The sequence below is a fragment of the Augochlora pura genome, chromosome 5 (genome assembly GCF_028453695.1).
Source record: "Augochlora pura isolate Apur16 chromosome 5, APUR_v2.2.1, whole genome shotgun sequence".
Lineage (NCBI taxonomy): Eukaryota > Metazoa > Arthropoda > Insecta > Hymenoptera > Halictidae > Augochlora > Augochlora pura.
This window is the reverse complement of record NC_135776.1, coordinates 12530311-12556785: the sequence shown is the minus strand read 5'-3', so window position 1 is coordinate 12556785 and position 26475 is coordinate 12530311. Positions and strand designations below refer to the sequence as shown.

General features: G+C 33.3%; 5 protein-coding genes across 9 annotated transcripts; 2 read left to right on the top strand and 3 right to left on the bottom strand.

The window, feature by feature from the left end:
- Positions 1-313: 313 nt before the first annotated feature.
- LOC144469935 (NADH dehydrogenase [ubiquinone] 1 alpha subcomplex subunit 7) lies at positions 314-1616 on the top strand. The gene is made up of 3 exons (XM_078180671.1): positions 314-488; positions 1127-1305; positions 1416-1616. Exons 1-3 carry the CDS (start codon positions 420-422, stop codon positions 1474-1476), a joined length of 309 nt encoding a protein of 102 aa, XP_078036797.1. The 5' UTR covers positions 314-419; the 3' UTR covers positions 1477-1616.
- Pi4kiiialpha (phosphatidylinositol 4-kinase III alpha) lies at positions 1616-11003 on the bottom strand. The gene is made up of 22 exons (XM_078180670.1): positions 10893-11003; positions 9960-10353; positions 9333-9847; positions 8949-9264; positions 8198-8422; positions 7937-8123; positions 7523-7733; positions 7164-7418; positions 6737-7089; positions 6245-6665; positions 6080-6187; positions 5810-6016; positions 5463-5739; positions 4898-5390; positions 4672-4807; positions 4208-4537; positions 3829-4116; positions 3519-3746; positions 3095-3441; positions 2754-3027; positions 2270-2676; positions 1616-2177 (listed from the first exon to the last, which is right to left on the bottom strand). Exons 1-22 carry the CDS (start codon positions 10980-10982, stop codon positions 1952-1954), a joined length of 6288 nt encoding a protein of 2095 aa, XP_078036796.1. The 5' UTR covers positions 10983-11003; the 3' UTR covers positions 1616-1951.
- Positions 11004-11308: 305 nt separating this feature from the next.
- Positions 11309-13265, bottom strand: LOC144469720 (zinc finger HIT domain-containing protein 2). Of its 2 annotated transcripts, XM_078180285.1 has the most exons (6): positions 13132-13265; positions 12925-13050; positions 12403-12700; positions 12067-12327; positions 11784-11987; positions 11309-11692 (listed from the first exon to the last, which is right to left on the bottom strand). In XM_078180285.1, exons 2-6 carry the CDS (start codon positions 12972-12974, stop codon positions 11369-11371), a joined length of 1137 nt encoding a protein of 378 aa, XP_078036411.1. In that variant the 5' UTR covers positions 12975-13050; positions 13132-13265; the 3' UTR covers positions 11309-11368. The 2 variants fall into 2 exon arrangements, with proteins under 2 accessions (XP_078036411.1, XP_078036410.1); XM_078180284.1 differs by lacking the exon at positions 13132-13265 and having other exon boundaries at positions 12925-13120.
- A 20-nt stretch (positions 13266-13285) lies between these two features.
- LOC144469719 (uncharacterized) lies at positions 13286-17438 on the top strand. 3 transcript variants are annotated; one of them, XM_078180283.1, is made up of 11 exons: positions 13286-13781; positions 13889-14356; positions 14456-14645; positions 14990-15145; positions 15227-15371; positions 16025-16129; positions 16199-16281; positions 16349-16413; positions 16481-16533; positions 16618-16735; positions 16818-17438. In XM_078180283.1, the coding sequence occupies exons 1-11, from the start codon at positions 13599-13601 to the stop codon at positions 16875-16877; spliced, it is 1626 nt and encodes a 541-aa protein (XP_078036409.1). In that variant the 5' UTR covers positions 13286-13598; the 3' UTR covers positions 16878-17438. The 3 variants fall into 3 exon arrangements, with proteins under 3 accessions (XP_078036409.1, XP_078036407.1, XP_078036408.1); XM_078180282.1 differs by having other exon boundaries at positions 13289-13345; positions 13443-13781; positions 16618-17438; XM_078180281.1 differs by having other exon boundaries at positions 16618-17438.
- Oga (O-GlcNAcase) lies at positions 16968-26377 on the bottom strand. Of its 2 annotated transcripts, XM_078180278.1 has the most exons (14): positions 26210-26377; positions 25844-26093; positions 25650-25701; positions 25249-25582; positions 24735-25173; positions 24079-24662; positions 23659-23979; positions 23413-23587; positions 21503-21556; positions 20014-20099; positions 19765-19934; positions 19484-19679; positions 19255-19414; positions 16968-19179 (listed from the first exon to the last, which is right to left on the bottom strand). In XM_078180278.1, exons 2-14 carry the CDS (start codon positions 25911-25913, stop codon positions 19043-19045), a joined length of 2778 nt encoding a protein of 925 aa, XP_078036404.1. In that variant the 5' UTR covers positions 25914-26093; positions 26210-26377; the 3' UTR covers positions 16968-19042. The 2 variants fall into 2 exon arrangements, with proteins under 2 accessions (XP_078036404.1, XP_078036405.1); XM_078180279.1 differs by lacking the exon at positions 21503-21556 and having other exon boundaries at positions 25844-26377.
- Positions 26378-26475: the final 98 nt, after the last annotated feature.

Sequence of the window (26475 nt, the reverse complement as noted above, 5' to 3'; positions counted from 1 at the left end):
GTGTTACCAATTTAAATTTTTGAAGATCCGCAAGCTTAAAATTCCATAAAATTCCGTAAATTTTCTTTTGAAAAACTCGTAAATCTATGAATCTTTTAAAGAATATACAGATTACAGAAAAATAAATATATTTATGTATCCTACCTATTCCATTATTTGTATATCCTATCCTATCTTTACCGTTTTACTGCGTATCCAATCAGCAGTGGATCCGGTCTCAATAGTTAGTCGTCAACCAATCAGAGCTTTACTACATCGATCCTCGCTAACTGATTTGTACATCGATTATGTACAGAGTTATCAAATTGTCGGAATCACATGATTTCATAGCATTGACAGCATTCGACTTTTGTCACAGAGTTCACAGTTTAAGTCTGAGGTCTGTTTATTGTCAAGTGATTAATTAAATAATTAAAGAAATGCCAGGAGGTGTTGAAAAACGGACTGTAACACCAGTAATTGACATATTTAGAAATTTTCTGCGAGGCGTAAGTGAATACTTTCTTCTATGTATAATCAGTAACCTATTGTGTATTGTTCATTTTTGTAGTAATTACATAACATTTTGTATTTTTATTTATAAATTTATATTGACAGTATTTCTTATATAAAGCATCATTTACAAAAACGATTTAATTATGTTTAAGAACTTGAATTCATGTCAAGTTACATATCAAATATTTCTGAGGTTATGCGTACTTTCAAATTAATACCAATATTTTTACGAGAAAATTTATGTTGATATTACAGATCGTTTATTTCTACTTAGACGTTAGATCATTTCGCAAATTCTTTTGTTGTAGTAAGACCCTAACAAAAACTGTTCATTATTTGTCAATAATTTTCTGGTGTAAATGTAAACAGAAGAGAAGTTCCAAAAATATTACATACATTACAATGGGAAATTAAACTAATAAAGAATTATCAGAATCGTAGAAATCTTGTCTTTTGGTCGACTGTGTAATGAAATTAATATTATATATTGATATATTATAATTATAACTCACGCATTAAAACATTTACATTTTGTAGACTTGTAAAAATACTAAATTAAAGGAAAATGTGCAACTATGTCAACATTTGTAATAATTGAAACAACTTGCTTGATTTAGCATTTATATTTCAGAAACCTGTTGTAGAATCACTAAGGTTTGCAGATGTTATTGCAGCACGTACACAACCACCCCCTAATGTACCTGGTGGGCCATATCACAAAACTTCCAAAGTATATTACTATACACGCGATGCTAGAAGGCTTGTTCAACCACCCATTGATCTAACTAGTCAAAAACAAATAAAGTCAACGTAACTATTTAAACTTTTCATGTTTAAAAGGCTTTCCGAATTTCAATAATTCGGCAAATACAATTAATTTTAAAGAAATCGATTTTAATAATAAAATAAATTGATTTTAGAGAAGAACCTGCTGCTGAATTGAAGGGAATTACACCAGGCAAAGTTCAACCTATTCACTGAGAATGCATAAATATAAAAAAGCATGTGTTGAATGTTAGTTATGGTATAGTCACACTATGTAAAAGAAAGTTGTACAAATAAGAGTAGTGCGCATAGTGGTAAACTTACGTAAATAAAACAAAAATATCTTTTTAAAGTAATTCTCCCATTTAATGTTTAGTCAGTAACAGTGCATAAATAATAAACAGAGGAATGTTTCCATATACACATCTCCTGCAATCAGCAGGTGTATACAATAATTTTTGGGTTTATGATACATTATTACATACGTACAGAGCTCAATGCTTCCATAAAATTTGGTGAGTTTAGGTTGTAACATTGACACTGAGAGGTTTATACAAATAGCAGATTAAATACTGCTATATCTAACAATATAATACACGGTGTTTTCGTTTAACAATTCTTTGCAGAAACAGTGAATTTCACCGTTGTGGACGAACAATCGACAACGGAAATTTGTCGAACAACATATAATTTAATAAGGAATTTGATTCTGATAATACTGTATCATGTCGTAAGTTTTTGTACGGAAATTGAGGTAGCTGCTACGTATTACATTGAGCATAAAAGCCGCAGCTTCGCGATCAATGGCTGTAGGCACGAATCTGCTACGCAATAACTTTATTGTTTGTCCACGGAAACAGGGCAGACCCGTGTCAAGCATAAGAGAAACTAATGAAATGATTGCGTCTTGGTACGGCCTGCGAAGGAAAAACAATATGACACATACACTGTATATCTTAAAATTTCCAAGACAAAAATTCCATATATATATTATAAAAGCAACAATTACCTTACTGCTAGGAAAGCCTGTACGCACAGCTCCATAAACCACCGGAAGGGTGCGGCCTCCATCTTTCCTCCCATAACGAGCACCATTTCATCAGTCAATTTAATATCAGGTTCAAAGCCCAGATTACCACCTGGTGAACTTTCAAACATGAATCCAAAATCGATATGTATAATATGACCATCTGTGTCCAACATAATATTGCCATTGTGGCGATCCTTGATTTGCAAGAGGTACGTAATGACACTGTAAGCAGCCATCGACTTAACAAAATTGCGACGAACATTTTGAAATTCTTTTTTCGTTTCATCCCCATAGCGTTTAATAAAATATTGATACATATCGATATCCGTAGTACGACCTAATTGATCGCGTGACGTCGCATTTGGTACACATTCTATAACACCACACTGAAACATATCACAATGTTTCTTATCAGAGAATTATTAAGCAACAATGCAGAATAACGCTTAGAAATATAAATTACCCCAGGCGCTGTTGCCACTACTCTATACGGGAACAAAAATAGATTCAGTCCAACTTTCTGGAATATATTCTTGAAAATACTGATCACTTGCAAGGCTAACATATCCTGCCTAACATCGTCACCAACTTTGAAGATGGCTGCCTGCCATGCCTCTTTTTCTGGTTCTTTCTTTATGTCTGCTTTCCCGTTTGAGACTCCTAACGCTATGTTCTCTAACTCATTAATTCCATACTTTTGTACTTTGAAACGTGCCAAAAATGGTGCTTTTGCGGCACTAGGAATAGTAATGGTAAGATTAGAGAACTGTAATAATACAGAAATCAAGTCGTCGTATTACTTACCTCTGCATAGGAGTTCCACTTTCATAATCAATATCAAGAACCATAGCTTCGGGATTAGAAGGTAGATAGCAACCAGGTTGTACTTTGATCTTGGACAGAGCTTTTAAGCAGGCTGCCTTTCGTTCTGGACCCTTGGGGTACGGCCTAATTTCACCAGAGATATTTGTAATCTTTTCAAAGAAATCGAATTCTCTTTCATAAAATTGTTTTGCTTGTCCCGACAATGAACTCAAAATACTCTTTACTAAAGAGTCTAGCACATCAAAGAGTACTGGGTCTTTAATTTGTTTATCCTCGTCAATATACATATTTGTATGCATGTTCCAAATTAACTGATGCGCCACTACCTACACGAGATTAAGAAAAGCAAAACTTGAAATAAAATATTGATTAATTAATACAAAGATAATTTTCGTTCGCATACCTGTGAACGTTTAGAAATCTTTTTAATAAATTCTATTACATAGCCCATACTATCGTGGCGCACTGCTTGCACAAGTTGAGGTATGTAGAATAGTACAGCATCAGCGGGATAACTGCTTAACACCTCTACTGCATATTGAGCTGAGATAGGATGATGAGGGAATTGGCGAGAGAAGTATGCCAGCGCTTGAATAGGCGATACTCTTTCCCATGTCAACATGTATACCAACTGAAATACAATCACATACTCGTAATAACACAGAATTATTTGAAAATATTGAATATTAATTCACGTTTTAATGATATTTTACTTCGGGTACGTCATTGAGTAATGTATCTGTGGTGACGAGATATTGCAGAGCTTCTGGGATATGCATAACCGGCACTGGTTTCAAACGAACCAAGCCGCAAACTTCTTTAATAATGATTTCAGAATTTTTTAGTCGGACTGGTAAAAATACTGCAAGAACAGGACTAATTTCCCATGCAAGACGCGTATATTCGCGCCATTTATCGTTCATTCCCTTAGCACGCCATTCCGCGATACTTGATTCACCTGGAAGTGGGAGATCCTGTCTTCCACTAGGATTTCTCCAAACCTGTGTATTAATATATCGTAAAATATATAAATAACCACAGGTAGATTATTTCAAGAGTAGACTATATCTGATTGTATAAAATTAAGTTTACCAAAAGCATTTCTATTTCGACTGCTAACAATTCCAAAATCAAGTTCCTTTTCTTAATGTAATCTTTCACAAAAACATTGGCATTCATAACACGCTTACTACGGTTACTGCGTTTACCGAGAGTATTGGTACTGGTCGACATTGGAACTGTATTAATCCATACGCTCGACGTCGGTTTCGAGTATTCGCTACCCGTTGAACCTAAACCTGTATTCAAAGAAACCATTGTCTCACTATGCCCAAAGCTACCAGTCGTATACTGAGGCGTTAACATCTCAAATTCGCCTTCATTTCCAGTCATTACCAAATACTTTTTATCGCTGTGCATGACCTGTCGGAAATAAGCTAAGTTAAGTAGATCTTAAAAAAATCTGAAAATATCACATCACATTAAGGAAAAATTCTCTTAAACGATACTGGCTTTTAAAACTAACGCAAGAATTTCAACAGTTACAATTAAGTTACCTGCCAAAAGCGTATAAGCGTCACCAAGTCTTCTCTTAGCTGTTCGAGTTCTTGAGTGGGCACTTGACGTTCCCGACAAAAATAGTCCAAACAATTACAGTAAACGCGTTCACGTAATACATTTTTACTTAAAGTCCTACAAACGAAATTCGTTATCGAAAGTCCGTTCATTCATGCGATGAATGAATAATACGTGTAATGCACGTTATTACATCCCACACGGTACCTTGGTAAAATATCTCCTTGGAGGAGAAGTAGTCCACAAGACAGTAATTTAAAGCGCACACCAACCGCAGCAACATGACGACTCATTCCAGGTTCTTCGCCGGAAGCACCCACGGTCATCGGCAAAGATCGGTGTAGTAATGTAACAATCATGTCGACTGTTTCTTGACAACAATACTTAGCAGTCTCAATTAATTCCACAATGAAAGTAACCCAAATTTCATGGGGCTTTATTTGTGGAGGATTTGGGCCTAGTTTGCAGCCTTCGTATACTGCCAATGGACTGACTTCTTCTTCATCTGGTGCAAATAGGCCCATTCTCTTATCGACGGTGTATTGCCACGCGACAAGCATTTCTTGCAAAAAGCGCAACTTTAAATCCGGACGAATAGTGAGAATCCATTGCCAACATTCAACAGCTGTCACCATGACTGCGGAGGTGAATAATTCTATCTGCGAAGAAGCTACTGTATGCAATAAACGTCTATGTATTCCTAGAAATAGAAATCGTCAAATTCATATATGAATGAAAGAAAAATAATTTATTTACAAAGAATTGTAATTACCTGGCATTGAGATTAATAACGCGGTAGCACGCCAAAGTGCACTTCGATGCTTGACGTCGTTACGAGAACGACAGGCCATCCAAACAGCATCAATCAACAGATCAATTACTTTGTTTCTACTCTCTTCGAAAGATATTTCTGTAGTTGAGAATTCTGTTTCCGCTAAAGAGAGCATTCCCGCTATTTCTCCAGCATATCGTGATCGCGTAGACATCATTGACAGAAGCCATGCGCTAGTTCCTTTTGGACCACGGGGTCGTTTGTCCAATGAATTAGTCTATGAACAAAGCATTCTTTAATATCAAAACGTTTCAAGAAATACAATACTGCAGACAGCAATATTTTACATTTGACAGATTTGATTGAGGTACTGCGAGATCCACAAATTCGAGAACCGAATCTGTAGACAAACATAGGCCAGAATGATGCTTCAGTCCCGAGGATGGTATTTGATTAACATATTCTTGTAAATGTGATCTGGTAGCTTGGGGTGCCCACTTCATAGCTTCTTGTACTATACCCTTACATCTTGCGGTAAAATCTTTCACAATGATCTACGTTACACAAATTGGTATTAATTCTTGATTAAACTATATACACGATAATAGTTTGTATACCTCTCTTGCATCAAGCGTGTCCATAAGTTGAATACTGTACGGTGTACCAGGTATCCTTAAAACTGGCGTTTCTTCATTGGGGTCAATTTGTAAGGAAAACGATAAAATCTGTGAAAATAAATAATTATAATAACTCCGTCGGAGACAACAGTGCAATACACTTACCTGTAATATATCTAACATACTCCAAAGCACCTTGCAATTCCATAGAAGATGCGGGAACGCGTCTACCAAAGCACTGAGATATTTATCAGCTATTCGTCTAATCTGTTTATGTACATGGTTGAAATGCACCAGAAGAAATTGAGCATGGTTCTCGAGTTCTTTCTCGCGTCTCTCATCTTTCGGTTTTCGCTGCATCACGTCTTTAAATTTTACAAAAACGGAATCAGCAACGCAGCATATGCACTGCCACATGCCACTCTTTTCTTTTTGTAAATCGGTATCACACAAATATTCCATGATCGGCTGCAAACTCGGATCAGGGTTGTTCGCCACCCTTAATGTCTCCAACCAGTAAACGGATAACAAATACGTACACTGAGCAAATTGTAATTTAGTTACATATTGGGATATGTCATTGGTTCTGCAAAAAAATCATTCTTACTATAAAATTTGTCGATATAACAGAGGATAGCAATCATAAAAACTATTTACCTAGTAGTCAGCTTTAGTATTTGACTTCTCAATTCTTGCAATTCATTTAAGGAAACGCTGTCATTACGAACAACTGAAGTATATTGTAATTCTCTCATTTCAAGGCGAGCACTAGTCTGTGAAATGAGATAAGGTGATTTTACAGCAATTTCCTTGACCCCTTCATACCACTCTGCAGGCCATAATCTCGATGCTTGATCACCAGCAAACCCCATTACGACACAGTAAAGCCAGAAATCTTTAAAGAGTTTTAGAAGCCTCTTCTGGGGATGTCGGATTGGTGGTAATCGACGTACCAATATAGCAATTACTGGAATAAGCACACCCAAATTTCCTGCACATCTTGCTGCTTTCTAATAATAAATATGAAAATTGCGATTGAATTGTACACGTCCGAATTCATGATTGAATTGAGATTTTTATTTACCGTGGCAGTAACATTGCTCGATACTTTGTCACTGGCACGTTTACCCTCCAATCCTAGCTGTACAAAAACCTCAAGTAAATGAAGCAACAAATCGTCCAAGTCTGTTTCACCTTGTAAATTAGCTGCTATATTTGCAAGTGCGTTCGTAACCGCTTTAGCTACGTGACAATACTGTTTGCGATCGTCGTTTGCCGCATACGTAGCAGTACTTGAGCCTAATGACATAGAGAACATTTGCATTATCCCTTCGTAAATCTGAAAACGAAAAAAGAAAATGCATTTGTTTGTTGTACAGTGATCATATAAAAGTATCGTTTCAATTAGTACGGTCGTCTTTCGTTATAAATTCAAAACTCAACCTTTGACTCGCATTTTGCGATTATCATGCATCCTAACTGATCGACGATTAGAAAATCAAGATCGCTCGGAGTACGGCAAAATAATTGCTGAAAAAATGGGAATATCGTGCGCATAGTCTTTGGTGTGTCTTTCAATGCAACGGCGACGTGTCCCAACATGATTACTATGTTTTTGGAAATTAACTCACTATTTGATCTCTCGTCAGAATCGCTAAAAATATTGAAAATAAATCAGAAATCACAAAACCTAATACAAAAATCTTTAACGGAGTTAATTAATACATTGGCTGTAACTAGTATTTGCCTACACTGACAGGAGGTATATAAGATTGTTTATATTTCATTAAATCAATTGTTTCAAATACGCAGGCAACGTATTAAAACTCATTAATCGAATAATATAAAAAACTATACCCATCACATTTGTCAGCAGCGAATAATCTGTTGGAAACACTGGCAACTAAAGCCGGTACACAATCTGGATTTACAGAATGTGCAGCCTCCAAAGCAATACAGAGATTACCAATAGCTGCATCACGTAACTTTTCAAAAGCCGTTTGTATAGACGATGTTGTTTGCTTCGGATCATGCATATCTTTTCCTACAAAAGAAGCATTGATATTCATTGATATTGTGCATGAAATAATATTTTGTAACAAGAATGATTTCAACAACCTTTTCCATTATGTTGTCGATGGAGTTTGAGAAGAATTGGCGATGGCACCACCAGAAAATCCCGAAGGTAATAAATAGAAGTACTTGCTATATTAGGAAACTTTTGCGCTAATTTTCCCAATCCCTCAAGGCAGACCATTAATAGAGGCATATGAGCTAGAACCAGTTTTGGTCCATGATTGGAATTGATTTTTTCAACTAGGCGACCACATAAACTATCAGCACCTGTAAAAAATCGCATTTGGCTAGATTGAATTTTGAAATTTATAGTATACACTCAGTGCTTCGTGACTCTAATAGATGTTAATTTGAAGAGTTTTGAAGGTATGAAACGCACAAAAAAAATAAATGATATTTCATTACTTGTTTCTACATTAATAAACTGTAAGAATGGTTAGAGTGAAATAAGAAACTTGCAGCCAATGGAATGTAAACTAAGCCAACAAGATCAATGGGTGTATTCGTTAGTGAAAACTATTGAAAGTTATTTTAAACACAGGGTAAACAATCGAAATACGACACAAGCTAAAATCTAATACCCTCGCCAATCAGCATTGAACTGATATCTGCGAATAGCGCAGATAAATCATACTGGTCTCTCACTGTAAAAATAACGTAACAAACCTATACTTCCCAGTAACGACAAAACATATCAATGAAACTATTTTATTGCGCTAGACAAACAATTACTAAAGTGAATTAGCTTTTCATGTAGATACAGATCTTGTTTTATAATTTTACTTTTCCTTACCAGTTTCATCGCCGATTGCCCATACCAGGAGATCGACGCAAGCAGAGTTAGCCATCACATTTACTTTAAATCTATTTACAGTTCGAAAATTAGTGTCCATATCTTCTCTTTCGCTTGCATCATGCTGACGTGATTGCAATTCTGTTTGGCCAGATAAGAAAAGACCTTTCACAAACTCCTGTACATCCTTTGTAAAAGGAGTAGGCAAATCACGCTGATTTTGCAACAGTTCTCGTAGAAGTGCAACCATAACGAGATTCATCGTTTCATTGAACGTGCGATAAGGAAATATTTGCACCTGACCAGAATTGTATATCTGCACAGAACATAAATATTTTAGCAAAATAATTATTAAGAGCTTATAATACAAGAAGGAAGACTAACTTGTTGAGCTTCTTCATCTAGAAACGTTAAAATTTCTTTAGTAAGTAGTTTCTTTGCTAGTGCCAAGACACTTTGGAGATGCACCACGCTAAATTGCATCCCAGCCCTCCTCTCAGGACTTTCATTGCATCGCATCTGAGGAAATTGGTTAAAGCTTGATCCGTATCGACTAAAGAAGTACACAGCTGGATCATAAGGTACCGAAGAGTACGATTGCAATGATGGTCGTTTAGCATATGGTAGTTCATTGTCAGCGGTTAGCAGATTTGGTGTGTTGTCTATGGTTGGATGAGGATTTAGATTACCACTTAAGGATCGTGGAATAATTGGCCGGAAATTGGTGAAACAGTGTTGTTTCTTATCGGATGTTAGGCGTGTTTCTGAGCTTGATGCTATAAGTGGTGCCTCTGGTCTTGGGAAAATACGACAAAGAAGTGGTGGGTCTGTACAGGCAAAGCGACCCATAGAACGTGCTAAACCAATTAATACCGGGACTATACTTTTACATAATGACACTAGAACAAAGAATAATATATTTTCAAGTGTATTGAATTAAATAATACTGTTAGAAATATTTATGTATTCCTAGATTTAAAAGAAATTTCTTTCTTTCCTAAGTATACTCACACTTTGCTTGCATTCCTCTGTTCCCATTTTGATCTCTGTATCCCCTAATTAAATTTGTTAAAACTGCTAATATTTCTACTTGAGTAGCAATGATCTCTTCCCGTGCTGGCTCGCATCTGGCTGCTATATCACTGAACAATGTGTTCAAACAAAAACTAAAACGTTCAGCAACAGGAACACGGTCAGTAGAAGAGCATCTAATCTCATCCAACCAAACAGCTTTAGGAAGACCACGCAGTAACCGTAAGAGATACGTAAGTATGCGGTCCCGGTGTTGCAGACCAGATTCCAAAAAATATATTCCTAATGCAATAGTTGCATCTTGACCCCTCTGATCCAACCGATATATACCTTGAGCAGTTTCTTGTGGGCATAATTTGTACAATTGCATTACCTAAATTAAAATAAATACACATTCACTGGCTATTAGAAAAGGAAAATATTATTTTAAACCTTCTAATTAAGCTTAATCAATACCTATCTAATTTCATTACCGTACAATTCCATGATTATAACTTATCATTATTTGAGACTTTTAAAATGATGGCGGATGTTTTTCGTAGAATAATCATAATATTACTCTAAAATCATTTTTTAATTCTACTTATTATCATTCTTAATTTATTAATTATTCCTTGTTCGTAAAATCGTTGTTATAAAAACAGTTTTACATACAAGTCAGTTAGATGTGTTAAACATGACAAATCGTTTTCTTAAGAAAGAGAATGATGTTAATTAATAGCCATTAATATGTAATTGTCCTAGAAGGAAGTTAATAAGCTGTCCCTCCTATTATATCATAAGATGATATGTCAGGATATCAGCTGACATATCCTTGCAAATAACCTAATCATCATTGATCAAATGTCAAATTTCGATATATGTATAAACACAATCAGCACTTTCGTAATATTTCATGTAGAATATGCATACCTTTTCCCATGGTGTAGGTTTGATTGCGGCTAAACATCGAGCCAAATGTTGAACAGCTTTCGAGAAAAACAATTTCTCGTCCGCCACCATCTTGCCCGCTATCCTTTTACTTATGATTTCTGCCAATATCGTCTGCTTGTTCCACTGACAGATCGTTTTGTTGCTCGAGATATATCGATTCTCGAAGTCAAAATTTGAATTAAAAACCATCGGCTACAAACAGTAGGGACAATAACCAAGGTTTTCTTCAACATTAATATGTAATAACGTTTATATTGTTATTGTTATTATAATGTAAATTACTTAAGAAAAATCTTCGTTACAAAATTTAGTGACATAGATAATGAAAATTTTTGAAATGTTTTGGTTAGGATTTGCAATTTTATCATAAAAATAAAGTAACGGGAAATAATTTAATTACGACGAATATGATTAATATTTAGATTCCAACATTTAAAAATTTTATTTACACCTATTTACGTATTCATGTTTACACGACAGCTTTTAATCCACGATAAATAGTATTCCAACTTTTTACAACACAATAGAAGAGCTTTTTTAGATAGATTTATGTTATTCGTATCACATCTCTGAGAAAATATTTTCGAGAATTCTTTATTTTCAACTTCATTTTTCTGCTTAGATACTTCTTCCTTGGCTGCTGATATTAGCCTATGCAATTCAGAAAGTGCAATCGCAACGTAAAAATATTTATTTTTCTCTTCTGGGCCTTGTATTATTGAATTCGCTGCTTCCTTAAATCCTATTAAATTTTCTTCATTTCGAGACACCCAATTACACTATATAGAACAGTAATTTTCAATGTTTCACAACGACTATAATACACTTGCATAAAATCGTTATATAAAAAGATACCTGAATGATACCTACATTGACAATATTGTGGACAACACCAGCTATTGCTGACTTTGTACTGTCATATATTTTATTCTGTTTCATGTTATCGCAAAGGCCAAGAAAGGTAACTGTAGCTTCCACTGTACAATTTGAGTAATCACCATTGTAATAATTTGCCATGTACGCATAAGCGTAAATCACATTTATTAAATTAAAATAAACATTTGGAGAAGCTTTCTGAAAATAGTAAAATTGTATGTAATGCTATATAATTTCTTACAATTGGAAAATTTTATAGTTTCAATCAATCTGCTACCTGTAATTCATTGAATATAGGTACATCAATTAGAGAAGGATATTCCAATTCTTGTTCAGTGACTCTTTCATCCATGTCTTGCACAAGCTTCTGCTGAGTATGATAAGTCCACCACGGAACCCAATGTGGTAATAATTTCTCTATTTCTCCATTTTTTACTAAAGCTTCAAATTCTTGTTTCTCAGAATTTGTTAATGCTGACCATACTTCATCCGGATTATCCAAGTTCACATTGTGTAATCGTTTCTCTAAATCTGGAACCTAAGATGAATAAGAAATCAGAGAAGTTAATCAACACTGAGCAAAAATACTTTCAGTGCCATAAATTCTGTTTACATTGTCTTCATCATCTGAATCCAAGAGTCCTAATTCTTCATCTCCTTCTTCACTATCGCTTGCAGTATCATTTTCTAAAACAAAATCATTGAAATCTGTTTCATGTACCCTCTTAAGAATTTCAACCATCTTTTTCCTGGTTTCTGGATCTCTTTCTTGAGATTTTAATTCATCTTCTATACATTTTCTATAGAAACTCTCTGAACATTCTAAATGAGCTTCGGACTTGTAACAATCAACATTACAATAGCCTATACCACATTTCGGACAAGTATATACTGTGGATTTTGAGTTGCAACTGCAATTACAAAAAATATTATACACACAATTATACAAATAATCTTATACTTCTAATTTTGTGGAAGAAACTAACCGATATCTTAATGTCGCAAACTACAATTAAATATCAAATAAATTTCATTGTATAATATTGATTTGCTAGTTTTAGTACAAAATTCTGTGCATACAGATAATTACAAATTATTTACGAAGCAAATTTGAGGTTATTGTTGTGATGCTTACAATTTGCAAAGGTTGTTTGTATTTATTGTATTTGTTCCTGAATCATCCATGATTTTATTTCAAATGTATTTAAAATGTTAGTTGAACGATTTATTTGTTTATAACAACGTGTTAATTTTGCGGCTCCTATTAACAAGACGGAATAATTTTCCTGATTTTGTACATTATTTTTCAATCGCACTCCATATTCGTATCTACAGTACGTACCGACATGAATGTACATATGTATATCAATGCACGTGTACAAACAAATGTTATATATCGGTGATCTGCATATGCAGTATGTATGTTCAAAATGTATATATGTATGAAAATATAGTAATCTCTGAATGCAAGAGCCCCATTTAGGTGTAAACGAGGACCAGTGGGAACCAAGGGACTCCAACTCTACTTATTAAACATAACTTTGACATAACTAAGCGTACGTTACAAATTCAAATTTGAAATGAACCGGATTTTGAACCATTGCACGCGGCATATTTGAATTAAATTGTAGCCATCTTAAACTTCATTTATAGGGCATAGTAACAATGTGGTATCTGCTATACGTACCATGTAACCTAGGTAATAAATAAACAAGAATTGTTATCGATATAACTCTAGCTCACGACTGTCAAAACTGTTGTTTCTGAATATCTAGAAGCCAAAAAAATATTTTGTGATTTATCTTTATCATGTCTGATCAAGCAAAGAATTTATTAGTACTGTATTACGGTCTTAATTCTAAAGTAACTGCTAGAAAGTTTTTATCTATTCACAAATCTATTGAAAACGTCAAAAGCGAAGAAGCGAAACAGGCTACTGAACAAACATCTGTCACCACTAACGAAGAGAATATATCTCAAGATGAGTGTCAGGTACTGTGATTTATTAAAAACCGATAATTATTTTTTTAAAATTGCATTCCAAACAATGAGTCAAGAACAACGATAGTTACTGCAGTAAAAATAATTTATTATCGTAGAGAAATACTGACGGTATTCGGAAATTGGTTATTGAGAGCGAGAAATGCCGAAGGTCATCAAGAGCTTTCAATGATATAGAAAAAATATACGGTTCTGATGAGAGTTCTATTATTTATGAAATCGATTCGGAAGAAAATGATGGTAATAACATTAATGAAAATATCGAATCTGGAACAGATTGTGCTGAATTTTCGACGACTATTCCTATCTTTGTTACAAAAGAGGATGGTCATAAAGATACAAACGGAAGTAACTCGAATCTATCGTTTGCCGAGGACATATTTCCAGATATCTCTGATGCACCTGGCTTTACTTTAAAAAGATCGCAAAGATCTTCAAAACCCGATTCTCCTATACCAAGAACAATAAAAAAAGAACCTATCTGCAACAATACATTTGCAGATTTCTCCAGTACCGATTTAAAACGATTCCCAAAACAACTATTAAATGAATTTTCACAATTAAAGGTATACTTTCTTTGAATAATACTTTGAAATTATTTTGAGATCCTAAGATAATTTTTAAATAGTCACCTATAGATGATAAATGTATTTGTCTGGTTTTAGATGCTATATCTGAGTAACAATGATATAATCGAACTCCCTGATGAAATTTTCAAATTTTTAAGACATCTTAAATGGTTAGATGTTAGGAATAATCAAATTTCTTCATTACCAAATAGTATTGAATCACATCAGTGTATGGAAACCCTTCTTCTTCAGGCTAATAATATACAGGAGTTACCAATAGAATTATGTAAGCCTTATACGTATATTAAAAATAATAAATATAAAATAAGAATAAGAATAATAGTAATTGTATGATAATTAAAAGGAATAGTTAAATATTAAAAACTCTTTCTTGAAGAGATGAACTAAAATGTTAGGGTCAAGGTCATTTCAAGGCGAAAATATTTTTAGGATTACGTTGTTTTATATAATTATATTACGATATAAACGAGGTGGAGAAGTACATAAATATTTATCTCCTGTTCTTTTTTGTTTCGAAAATTTGTATTATTTTATATAAAGTATTTTATATACCTTTCGGTATTGTATGTATGATTACAATAATGCGGTTTTACTACATGTACATTTTAGGTACTTTGCCAAAATTAAAGACGCTTCAGGTGGCACAGAACCCACTCGTTATGCCATCAAAGGATATTGTAGCCTCCGGAATTACATCGATTTTGACATTTTTAAGATTAGAATGGAATAAAATTCATCCAGATCGTCAAATAGAATTTAAGGAATGCAAGTGAATCGATTAAGTACTACTTAAAAAAAATTATAATGAAAATTGACCAAAGTATTAACTTTTATTTCATGTTTTAGACAAAATTGAGCCAAAGTTATCAACTATTCTCTGTTATCAATCTCCAAGAAGGACCAAAACAAAGAATGTACCTTCTATGATTCTAGTTCACAACAAAAATACATCTATGAAGAAAAAATCCAAGATTTACAAACCTAGTAACAGGTATTCCACTGATAAATCTACTACTAGTTTATTAAACAAATGTTTAGTTAAAAAAAAATCAACTATCTACTGTGACATCTGCTTGCAAAAAGAAGTTGGTACAAAAACAAATGAAAAGTCAAAAAACATGTACGAACAATCAATGTATACATGCTTGAAAGCTATGAATATTCACAGAAGTAAATCAGACAGTTGTATTGATACTGATACTGATGATGTTGATAACAAGAAGATGTTACGATTAATAAGTCCATCATCAAGGTCCCTTTGTGCGAGGCGAAATGTTAAGGCGTTAAAAACGTATTATAAATCTGCACAGAAAGTTTGTATAGTTAAGTCAGAGAAATCTTATTTGTTAGAGAAAAATTTTAGGAAATATGGTAGCATTGGAAATGTTGAACATTGTTTTAACATTATTACAAATGATGGAAAAAGATTTAAGTTGTATCCAATGAGAGTAAATGATCCACATTGGATGATGTTGTGTTTAAAAAATTATATAGGATTACACAAATAACTAACTAAGATATTATGTATGAATAAGATAATATTTATGTATCTAGAAATAGGCAATTTAAGAAAAATAAAAGTTTCTTTAACTATATATTTTTTGTACTATTCAGATAGTTTTGCAATTTTTATAATTAATTTAGGTGTGGAAATAAATGCGTAAATACTTTAGAGGAACGTCGCAGGTTGTGGTACTCCAAAGCAAGAGATTTATTGGCAAAACAAGCTACAATACTTCAGAAATTAAAGTACGGATTTCAATACTATTAATATTTCGCAGACGTAACATTTATTAACATAACTCAATTATTGTTTAGGGATGAAAATGTCTTGAAAAAGTGGAGACGAGATAGAAAAAGTTTTAATATAGCTATGGTAAAGGCAATGAGAAGAAATGAAGGTACTGCACTGTAATTTGACTTATGTTATTGTTAGATAATAAAATGTATAAAATTTTCATTTTGCAGATGATATTCCTTTTGGATTTGATTTAGAAGATTATAATACCATATTTAAACATGCCCCCCTATCGGTAAGATCAATATTAAACTTCTGTTTACAAATTTCTCAAAATTAATATTCATGGATTTCAATTTTAGAATAGTACACGATCAAAAGATATGGGAAAACAGAAGAAATTCAATCCACCAAAGTAAGTAAAAAAATGTGCTATTAGCATAAAACAATAAAACATTTAATCAAAAATTAACTCATTTTTAATATATTTCTGTTACAGAGATATTAATGTGACAATCAATAATTTGCTGAAATCTTTGAATAACTTGGACACAAAAATTGTGGATACGATAACTCCAAGAACTACACAAAGTCTACTGAAAAAAGACATAGGAAAGGTATTTATTCGACATGACTGTCATAAAGAAAAGGTATATTTTACAAATTCTTCTTATTTGATATGTTTCCTTGAAATTTCAGATATTAGAATATCAAAATGAAATTAAAAACTTGCAAAAGTATAACGCGATATTGCAATAACGTGTTTAAGTATCTAAAACATTTAAAAATATTCATATTAAAATCATTATCCTACTGCAATCTTGTCCGTTTTTAATTTTGACTACACCAAGAGTATCAGTCTCGACATTTTTATTTAAATAAATCAGTAGTAATCACATATTGTTCCATAGTGTTAATTAAACATATTATTACTTATGAGTATATGACGAGACAACTGGAAATATTATTATAAGACCTGACATTTAAGTAATGTTGAAATAGAAAACTAATATATGACAAATTTTGTTTATACTACACTAGTGAATAACAACACAAAATAAATTTATATTAAATTGTTTCTGTAAAAATACATGAACATACTTAATGTAGGTGAAATATGGTGGTAAAAAGTATTTAGAAGTTGTGTATATATGATGACAAATGTAAGTAAGATAATTGTTTTCCAGTCTTCTCGTCAAAGTAACATTTCTCTTCATCTGATCATCATGAAAATGTATATAATTTCTACAAAACAGTGAGTAAAGTTAAAACAGATTCGACCGACGTAATTATATTCATGATGATCAAACTCCCTTTGTACATGGCACTACTTCAAAAATCCTATTACAGTTGAATCATGGTTGGTATCAATGATCATGTTTCACTCCGCGATATTATGATTATATTTATAATAGTATTCATGTAGTTTAATAGTTATAAGGCAGATACCTAGGATCTCCATTTTTTATTTTATTTCATTTCTTCCCTTTTCACGTATCGCGTACTTTCTTTAATCTCTGATTACTTTCTATCCTCTGGTTCTGTACATTCGATACATTGACGCATTCAAGACAGAACAGAGAACTAATATTTGAATTTCTAATCAGGTTCGATGCAACAATCTAAGTGTTATTTATATTTTCTGAAAATTTAAAGTTTATGAAATTTTTTTCTTTCGAAAATATCAACTGTTTCTTTTCACGCAGTTTAGGAGTCGGTTACTACTGATGACAACAAACTTAATATTAAAAACAAACAATTATATAAAACATCTAACTCCAGCTCATTCAGATTATAAATAGTTAACTGTATTGTTACATGTGGATGGTAATGAAATAATTACTATTTTTCTACGGAATCCTACGTATCACATTCTGTGGAAATACATACACGCATGTATATGTATGCATATATTGCAAACGTAGAGCCAATTAGAAGTAGCTAGTGATACCGATGTTTTCGATAAAAAGATACTATTCAAATGATAATGTTAATAGTAAAAAGACTTCGTAGCGGGCATATTAAGAACCAACTACGCATGTATCGCAGTAAAATGCTGCACTATGAGACAGTAAAATACCTATGGAATTAGGTAGCTTTCTTCAAGAAACTTAAATCGGATGTTAAAATTAGATTTTGTGCCTCGCATTCTTGTAACAAATAAGTATATATTTCGTAAAACCAAACTGTCATTCATTCTGTCCACAATTATCCGCGCGCGTGATTGATTTTGATAAGAAAATATCCTTCAATGAGTTAAAAAGCTTCGATGATTATAATTTATCACTTGAATACACAAACACACAGACATACTGGCATTCTTTCGCCGTACACGATTCAACACATTATATACATTCTTTTTAAAAGAACCCTTACTATTAATATACAAGCATATAAGATACATTAAAGTTTCATAGCAATCTAACACACAAATGCAAATTTTTATAAAATTAACATATTCGCTTTTTTTGCTTTACCGCCTTGTTCCAATAATTTTTACTATTGCACATTTTACACTTTTATCTGCGATCTCTATTCCTTTCTTTCCTTAGTGACATAAACTCTTTATATACATTGTATGTACGAATATATTGTTAAACACATTTAGGTGATTCTCTAATTTAAGAAGGCAGATGTTCTGGGACAGTTCTCAGTAAGCAAATATGATTTATCAGTGGGCGTGTAATGTAAAACCTCTCTCAGGATTTTTTTCTTACAAAAAGATATCCATTTCTTTCGATGAATAATATTCTGCCCTTGTAAGATAGAAACTTGTAAGATGGAAATGTCCACGGATTCTTCTAAAGATTACCGATCGTATTTCCACGCGATCTCGGATACTTTTAAACATTAGAAGTTTTCTTTGAAGATGGTTCGAGCAAGTAGACCTTATTTACAAATATTATCGGTGTGCTCACTCTCTGTTAGAAACTTCTGCACATAGTTTTGATTCCAGAATGTTCTTCGTGTGTTTGGTTCAGGTCAACAAAACCTAATTTACTATAGAACTCTTGCGACTCTTTCTCAGTACTGGACATAGTGGTGTGTACTCCAAAAGAACCTGCAGTTAATATTTGAGTTAGATCAACTATAAGCATTCGTTGCATAAACAATAATCCGTCATCAGAGTATTTACCATTTGCTCTCAGAGCAGCGAGAATACACGTAATTAGTCTTTTGGGAACAGACTGATCTGTCAAACAAGGCAAAACTGCACACAAAAGATTTGACGGATGTTGCCTGCACAATTGTTCAGACACGTCTGGGACAAATGAATGAAAGTATCGTATGGCATCCTAAAAACAAATTACAGGTATTAATAAATTAGAAAGATTAATTTCTATATCGTTATACAAATATTATACCTGAACATTTTGAGACATATTGTTTATACTATCATCCAATGGGTATTTTAAACGTAATTCTGGTATCCAAGAAACCGCTAACTTTTGGTTGTAGGTCTTCACATTCAAAGCAGCCAATGCGTAACCTACTATACCACTCTCGTCTTCAACAACCATACAAAGTTCCGGACTTAAAGTTAGAAAACCACCAACCAATCTGTAGTGAAAGTAGGTAATGGTGAATAGTTATTACTTAATGATAATTTGCGACGAAAGTTATTTAAACTCAAATTTCCAAGTACCTATCTGCCACTGCAGATGATATTGTAGACCCATAAAGTTTATTGCATACAGCATAAACTCCTTCTTCGTCGCTGGATAAGTAAGGCCTAATTGTATAAATCTTACTGCTAGGCACTTCTGGTGCTTTGTAAACGAATAGATCATTTCCACTATCCACTGGAATTAGTCTCTATAAAGTGTGAAAGTTAATATTATTGATTGGGATTTGTTATAAAACGTGTATTGCATAAGAAAATACATCAACATACCTGCAAATCAGCTGTGAGACCTCCACGGAAAACCCATGGCTCTTGGTCTCCACTCATAAATGTTTCTTTCCAGCCATTCGAGAACCCTATCCCAAAGACAGTATTTGTACTTAATAAATGATAATATTGTATGGTATATGTACGCGCGATTATGCAGTTTATTAAACATATGATACGGCTTCCACTGCCCTGAGCACTAACTTCAATTAAATTTATACATGCATAAGTATACTTTCGATCGATGGCGCCGCATTTTCTTTATCTCATTAAGCATATCAAATCCTTCAAAACGTTTATACAATAGGAATGATAATATCACGAGATAAAGAAATACATCGGATCGAATAACTACGGTGCAACATTTCCACGAGTAAAATCATATTTATCGTGTGGATGTGTGTTCGTGTGTGTGATTGCACGCGCGCGTATTGTATATATTTGAAACAATTAGAAATCCGAATACTGAGTTAAGAATGAAAATAAATATTGCAAACATTAAATTTTACAACTATCTCATTCAGATGAGATTTTAATGTTAGATAATCATGTACTAATATCAAATTTTAGCTAATTAATATCAATATGATAATACAAAGTAATTGTTTTTAAAGAATGTTGCACCAAAGTTCGCGCAGTAATCATTTTTAGGATAGGGGAGAGAGAAACAGGATTAATGGAATGGTAATCCAGTTTGCCAAAATGCGCCTGAAATAAAAGTCCTATTACTCCTGAAAAGAATATAGATTCTGGAACTAAAAGAAATTAGTACAGGCAAATTGGCAAAAGGAAGATGTTTCCTAGTCATTCTCAACCTACAGAAGAAGTTCTCACAAAACCAATAAAACGGTCAATTCTGAAAAACATTATCCACCATTATAAGTAAAACGAAATAAACTTCTGAAAATTCTAAGTTATAATTAAAAAAATATATAGATACAACTTTTGCAGGCTGTATGTGACTAGTACAATAGTTAAGGAAAGCTCGTACAGTTTGCAAAGCTCTGTTTTAACTTTGCCAATTTAAGAGAAGTTACCAATAGACCCACTTTATGTGCAAAAATTTGTACCACATTTTAATTTGGTTACAAACAATAAAAAATATCACTTGTTACATTTGTAGAAGCTTGTAATACAACTTCAAATAAATATTGCGATATAAATTGTATAAACTCAAATAAGAAATAAAGAGTATACTCAAAATTTACTCAAAATACACAAGGTATACTCGAAATTTTAATTATTTTTGCAGAATAAAAAAGTGTGTCCATTTTATTACACCTAGGTACAAAAGGTGTTTGTGTTGAGTACACATAGATCCTTCTAGACATCAGAACGCTGCTTCTACGCGCAAATCTCTTGTTCATATTAATTGCAATGATCTTTACAAAGCTTCAAACACAAACTAAAAATATGCAATCATTTTCGTAAAGTTGAAGCTTTGTTAGACGCGCGCTTTTTGTTGGATTACTCAGACTGATGAATCGCATACATGTGTAGCTCCCCTGGGTAAATGATGTCATCGTTGACGGGAATCTGCCAAACGCTATCAACAAGACAGAAAACACAGAAATGCACGTTAGTCAGTGAAGCTGTACTGTTCTTGATACACTTATATTGTTGGCAAAAATAATTCGCTACAGATTGTTATTACTTCTCCTCATACATACTTAACTGCCCAAAAATATTTGCAATAGAACTATGTAATATTAATGTAACGAATAAATTTCTGCCAAACATTATCTGTGAATGAAAGTCAGCCAATATGTTAATAGCTGGCATGAGGTTACATAAAACACAGTATTTGTTCAGGTTCACATTGATGCTGTTAAATAGTTTCCCAGAAAGTGTTTGCTATGGAAAATTGTTTCGCCAAGTACTGTGCCATCAAATCGCATCAATTCTCTTAGTTTTTAGGAAACAAATGCTATACAATTCTTAATAATATTCATGTATGCAAATTTCTGATAATACTGATGAAAAGAACTGCTGTGATTTGATTTCATATCAACAGAATTATGAATAGGAAGCCGTCAGTCGAGAAAGAAAAAAATCATTTACGAAAATATTTCTGTATAATAAAACTTAAAAGAAGACTATCAAGTTAGTTTCAAGTGTAGAATGAATCATTAAGTTTCTGCTTTAGTTTTCTATTTAGAAATTGTGTGCACAGTCTGTGCATGCGAGAGATACGAATATATTGAGTAATTAGGACAAATTCAGTTTACGCTTTCAACTAATTCCAATTTTGACTTACGGCAACCGTGCTTGTCTGTTTTCGCGCGCCACGGGGTACATTTGGTTCTAAAGCGCAGAAACAAATGTACAAATGCAGTTTCATAGATAAGCGATCTATGAAAAGTTTTGGTTCCAACTATTAGTGATGCTTGTTTACTTCTCCATTGCTTGAAAATAATCTACAATATTGAATGATAAAAATCTTTACATATTTTAAAGTAATTTCAGAATTCTTTTTGTTAAAAAACATTATTCATTTCTATACCCTGAACTAAAACGAGTATTTGGAGAGTAATGTTGGTAAAACACGCATTTTATATGCAATAAAAAGAACTTATTTTTACTATCCAATTATCACGTTTGTAAAGCGAACGCAAAGTTAAAAAAGATTGACTTAAAATAAAGTTAACAAGACATCAATAACTTTCGGAGTTAGTAGTTTACATTTTTACGTGTTTTACGATTGTATAATGATGTCATCTTACAAGGATGAACAGCGGTGGTCAACTGTAAATTATGATACCATATTAAATAAATATTTCTTTTACAAGAAATGTAATTAACATGTTTCTAAACTGTAATTATTACAAGTTCTGTGATGATTTTTTCTTATTGGGCTGATATATAATGTCCTCCTTGTAAAAGGACAAATTAAGTGAGATAGATAAAAAAAAGAAGTAGAACAGTACACTTACCAATACTCGAGACACTTTTGTTCTGAAATATAAGTATAGGTAATAAATTATAATACTTTTGAGAAAAATTCATAACAGCACTCATCTGTAGCACAACAAATACAACTCTCTACTACTTAAGACAATGCAAATATTATATGAAAAATAATAATTGGTAGCATGTTACATATTTTATAACTATAACAAAATGTTGTGAACGATTACTTTCACATTATTGTACCAGCGTATTAGCATTTTGGACAAACTTTCTTTATATGTATACTTTTATCGCTACTATCTTCATATATTTTGAATTAATGACGAGGACTTACAAAATATTTAATTTGTACTGAAAATGCTATTTCAAACGTGACGTGGACCATTCTCAGTACTAATTTTTACTTGATTTAGAATATTCTTTTGAATTCACTTTCGTACATATATTTAGTTTTTTATAATAATATTATGTATAAATAATAATGCAACTTACCCAACCATTTTACGTAACTGTTTAAAAGGGACACAACTCCTCTCATATCCCAAACATACGAATACAAATCGTATAGCAGTTCACGATTATTACAGTATGTAAGCCGTTGAAATAGTCTGTTCACGGCATTGCACATGTCGTTCATTTTTGCCGCTCTTGCGTGCCATTCTTCAACCTGAAATTTGATTTCATTGAATACAGGTACAAAAATTTAGAAAATATTTGTTAAATAGAAATGTCACTTACATCTGACTGAGACACACTCTCATCTTCTTTTAACTTTTTCATAACGACATGAGCATTACTTTTTAGCCAATTAAATTCTTGTAACAATTGAATACCTTGGCCACCATGTTCAAATGGCAAATAAAATAGATCACATAGTAACGAAAGATCTTCTGATGTCAATCTTTTATCAGCATCAATAGAATCTTGTGATTCTTGATCCGTATTATCAGTGGTATCGTGATTTTCACTATCATTTTCCACAATCATTTGTGTACCATTTACTATTGGAGATGTGCTGTCTACTTCAACTTGCATGCTACCAGATGCTTCGCTGCAAATCTATAGAATGAATAACGTAAATATGATGCATTAACGACTAAATCGTTATAGTCATTATAAAGCAATTATAAGTATAACATTAAACGATGTAAGTCTTACAGATGCATTCTCTATCATAACATCGTCTTCTGCCTGAATCTTAGCTGCATGTGCTGGAGAATTATTAGGCGTTGTATTACAATCCATAGGTTCTACAACCGATAGAATATTCGTAGTTGACACGGTTCCTGTACTAGTGGAAATTGATGAAATTATAGGTTCACTGATAACAGTTGTCTCTGATACTAAAGAGTTCATCACTGGACCAGTGGGTGGTACAAAATTTTCGGTTGTTGTTACTGTCGAGCAAACTTCAGCCAATGCTTGAAGATGACTGGAATTGGTCACTGCTGCAGTTGTCGCAGGAACGGTAGTAGTTGTAGTGGATGTAAGACTCATACATGTATTTACAGAAGGAATTATTGGTATTGGTATCGTTGGAGCTACGCACGGCTGTGGTTTGGCTATAACACCCCACGCTGCTCGTTTTTTGTTAAATTCTAGTAACCATTCATTTATGGCCATTTTCAAAGCATGTCGGGGATGATATATATTGGGTGACATCGTTGAAGGGAGAACATCTTCACCAAGCAAACCATCCTCCGTTTCAGTTTCTAATCTTATGTCAGCTGATACAGAATCATCTATGAAATATAAAATAATTAATGCATAGCGCCAAAAATAACGTATAAAATTACATACAGTTAAATACATACTCAAGTCTCTCTTTCCATCTATATTACATCTACTCCACTGAGCCAAAGTATGAATTGCTATGAAGTTTGCTCCATACTCGCAATTAGGATTCGTTAAAACACCCCTCAATCTAGGAATCAGATCAGGAGATCTACCAGAATATGGACCTAGGAATACTCTTTTTTGATCGTAGTCATTAGCATGCAGATTATCCCATATGACTGGTGGTCTTCTTAAAACCTCTGTTATTTCCTCTATAGACTCGACAGTTAGAAGTCTTGATATTACTTTAGGACCAGTCCACATTATGTCAATTTCCTGAGCTAATTTATTACCGAGTGTATTAAGATACTCTGAAGATGTTACATTTGGCATTGCACGAGTTGCACAGTATTGTGTTGGACATAAAAGAAATTTTGGTTGACCTAGATGTTGAAATATATCGTTTGTAACAGAGACCTTTAAAAAAAAGATATTATAATTATAATTATCAAGATTTATGATATTTAACAGACCATACAATATAATACATACTTGTGCATGAGCAAAGGATTGAAATACTTCTTTGTCTGCTTCACTCATTTCTGGTTCTATGTCATCAAATAACAATGCAAATGCAGTACAACCAAACTGGCTGACTTGCTCTAATTTCCTTTTTAATATAGTAACTTCTTTTGTACTTGAATAAGTGATATCTAATCCTGGTGATAGAGCGTAATAAAAAGTAATACCACAATCTTTAGCAGCTGTTATCAGACCTGTCAAATGTTCTGCTTCTTCTACAGTATACAAATCCCTCCAGTACGCTCGGTGCTTGTAATCATCTTTTGGAGCATATAGGTATGAGTCCATTCCCCATTTTTTTAATCTGAAGACCATTTAAAATAATAACATGATACAATGGAAAAGTATCAATGTAAGTACAAAATACTTGCTTTTGAAATAAATCTTTTCTCTGTTCAGTGGTCCAAGGCCGTCCATAGAAACCTATAACAAAACATATTTTTTGCACAATGTATCATAGTGATGAATAATATATGCCAATGAATCCCATTCCTATGTAAGACCACCGTAAATAATGACCACATGCATACGTTGGTTTCGAATCTTTTAAAAACAAGTTTCATACCTTCGACGACGCCGCAGATAAAGTTTCCATTTTCTGTATTCAAATTCGCGGCCCCATTTGTCTCCGCCATTGCGGATCACAAGAGACACGTCTATGTAGTTTCGGACAACGTAAATGACCAAGGAGGTTGTTGCATGCAAAACGTTGCCGTTTCTAAGAGACGATTGCACGGGGAGTAAGAATCCAGTACTGTCTTATTCGCAGTGTAGAATTTTTTGAAACGAACGTTACAGCAACATCCCTTGCGAACCTGACAAGAAAATGAAAATTCACTTGGTACCGCTGCGATCCCGAAGGAATATAAAGCCCGTTTCCTATGTTTGTGTGACAGACTGCACTGCACCACTGAACTGCATTAATATGTACATGTACAAATATCACTGATATGTATCCTAGGCCAAATTCCTAGTCAATACCGCAGATTATGTGTGTACTCGATTAGATACGAAACACTAATGTTTTTTCAAGAAACAAATTCCAGGGCGTATGCGTGGAATAAATTGTGTTCTATGAATATAGCTGCAAGATCTTAACTTTGCAATAGCAATGGACTCAAGCAAGTTAAAAGTATGCATATACTATATGTACTATATATGTACACACGCGCAACACACCGAGCACGCGCACGTACG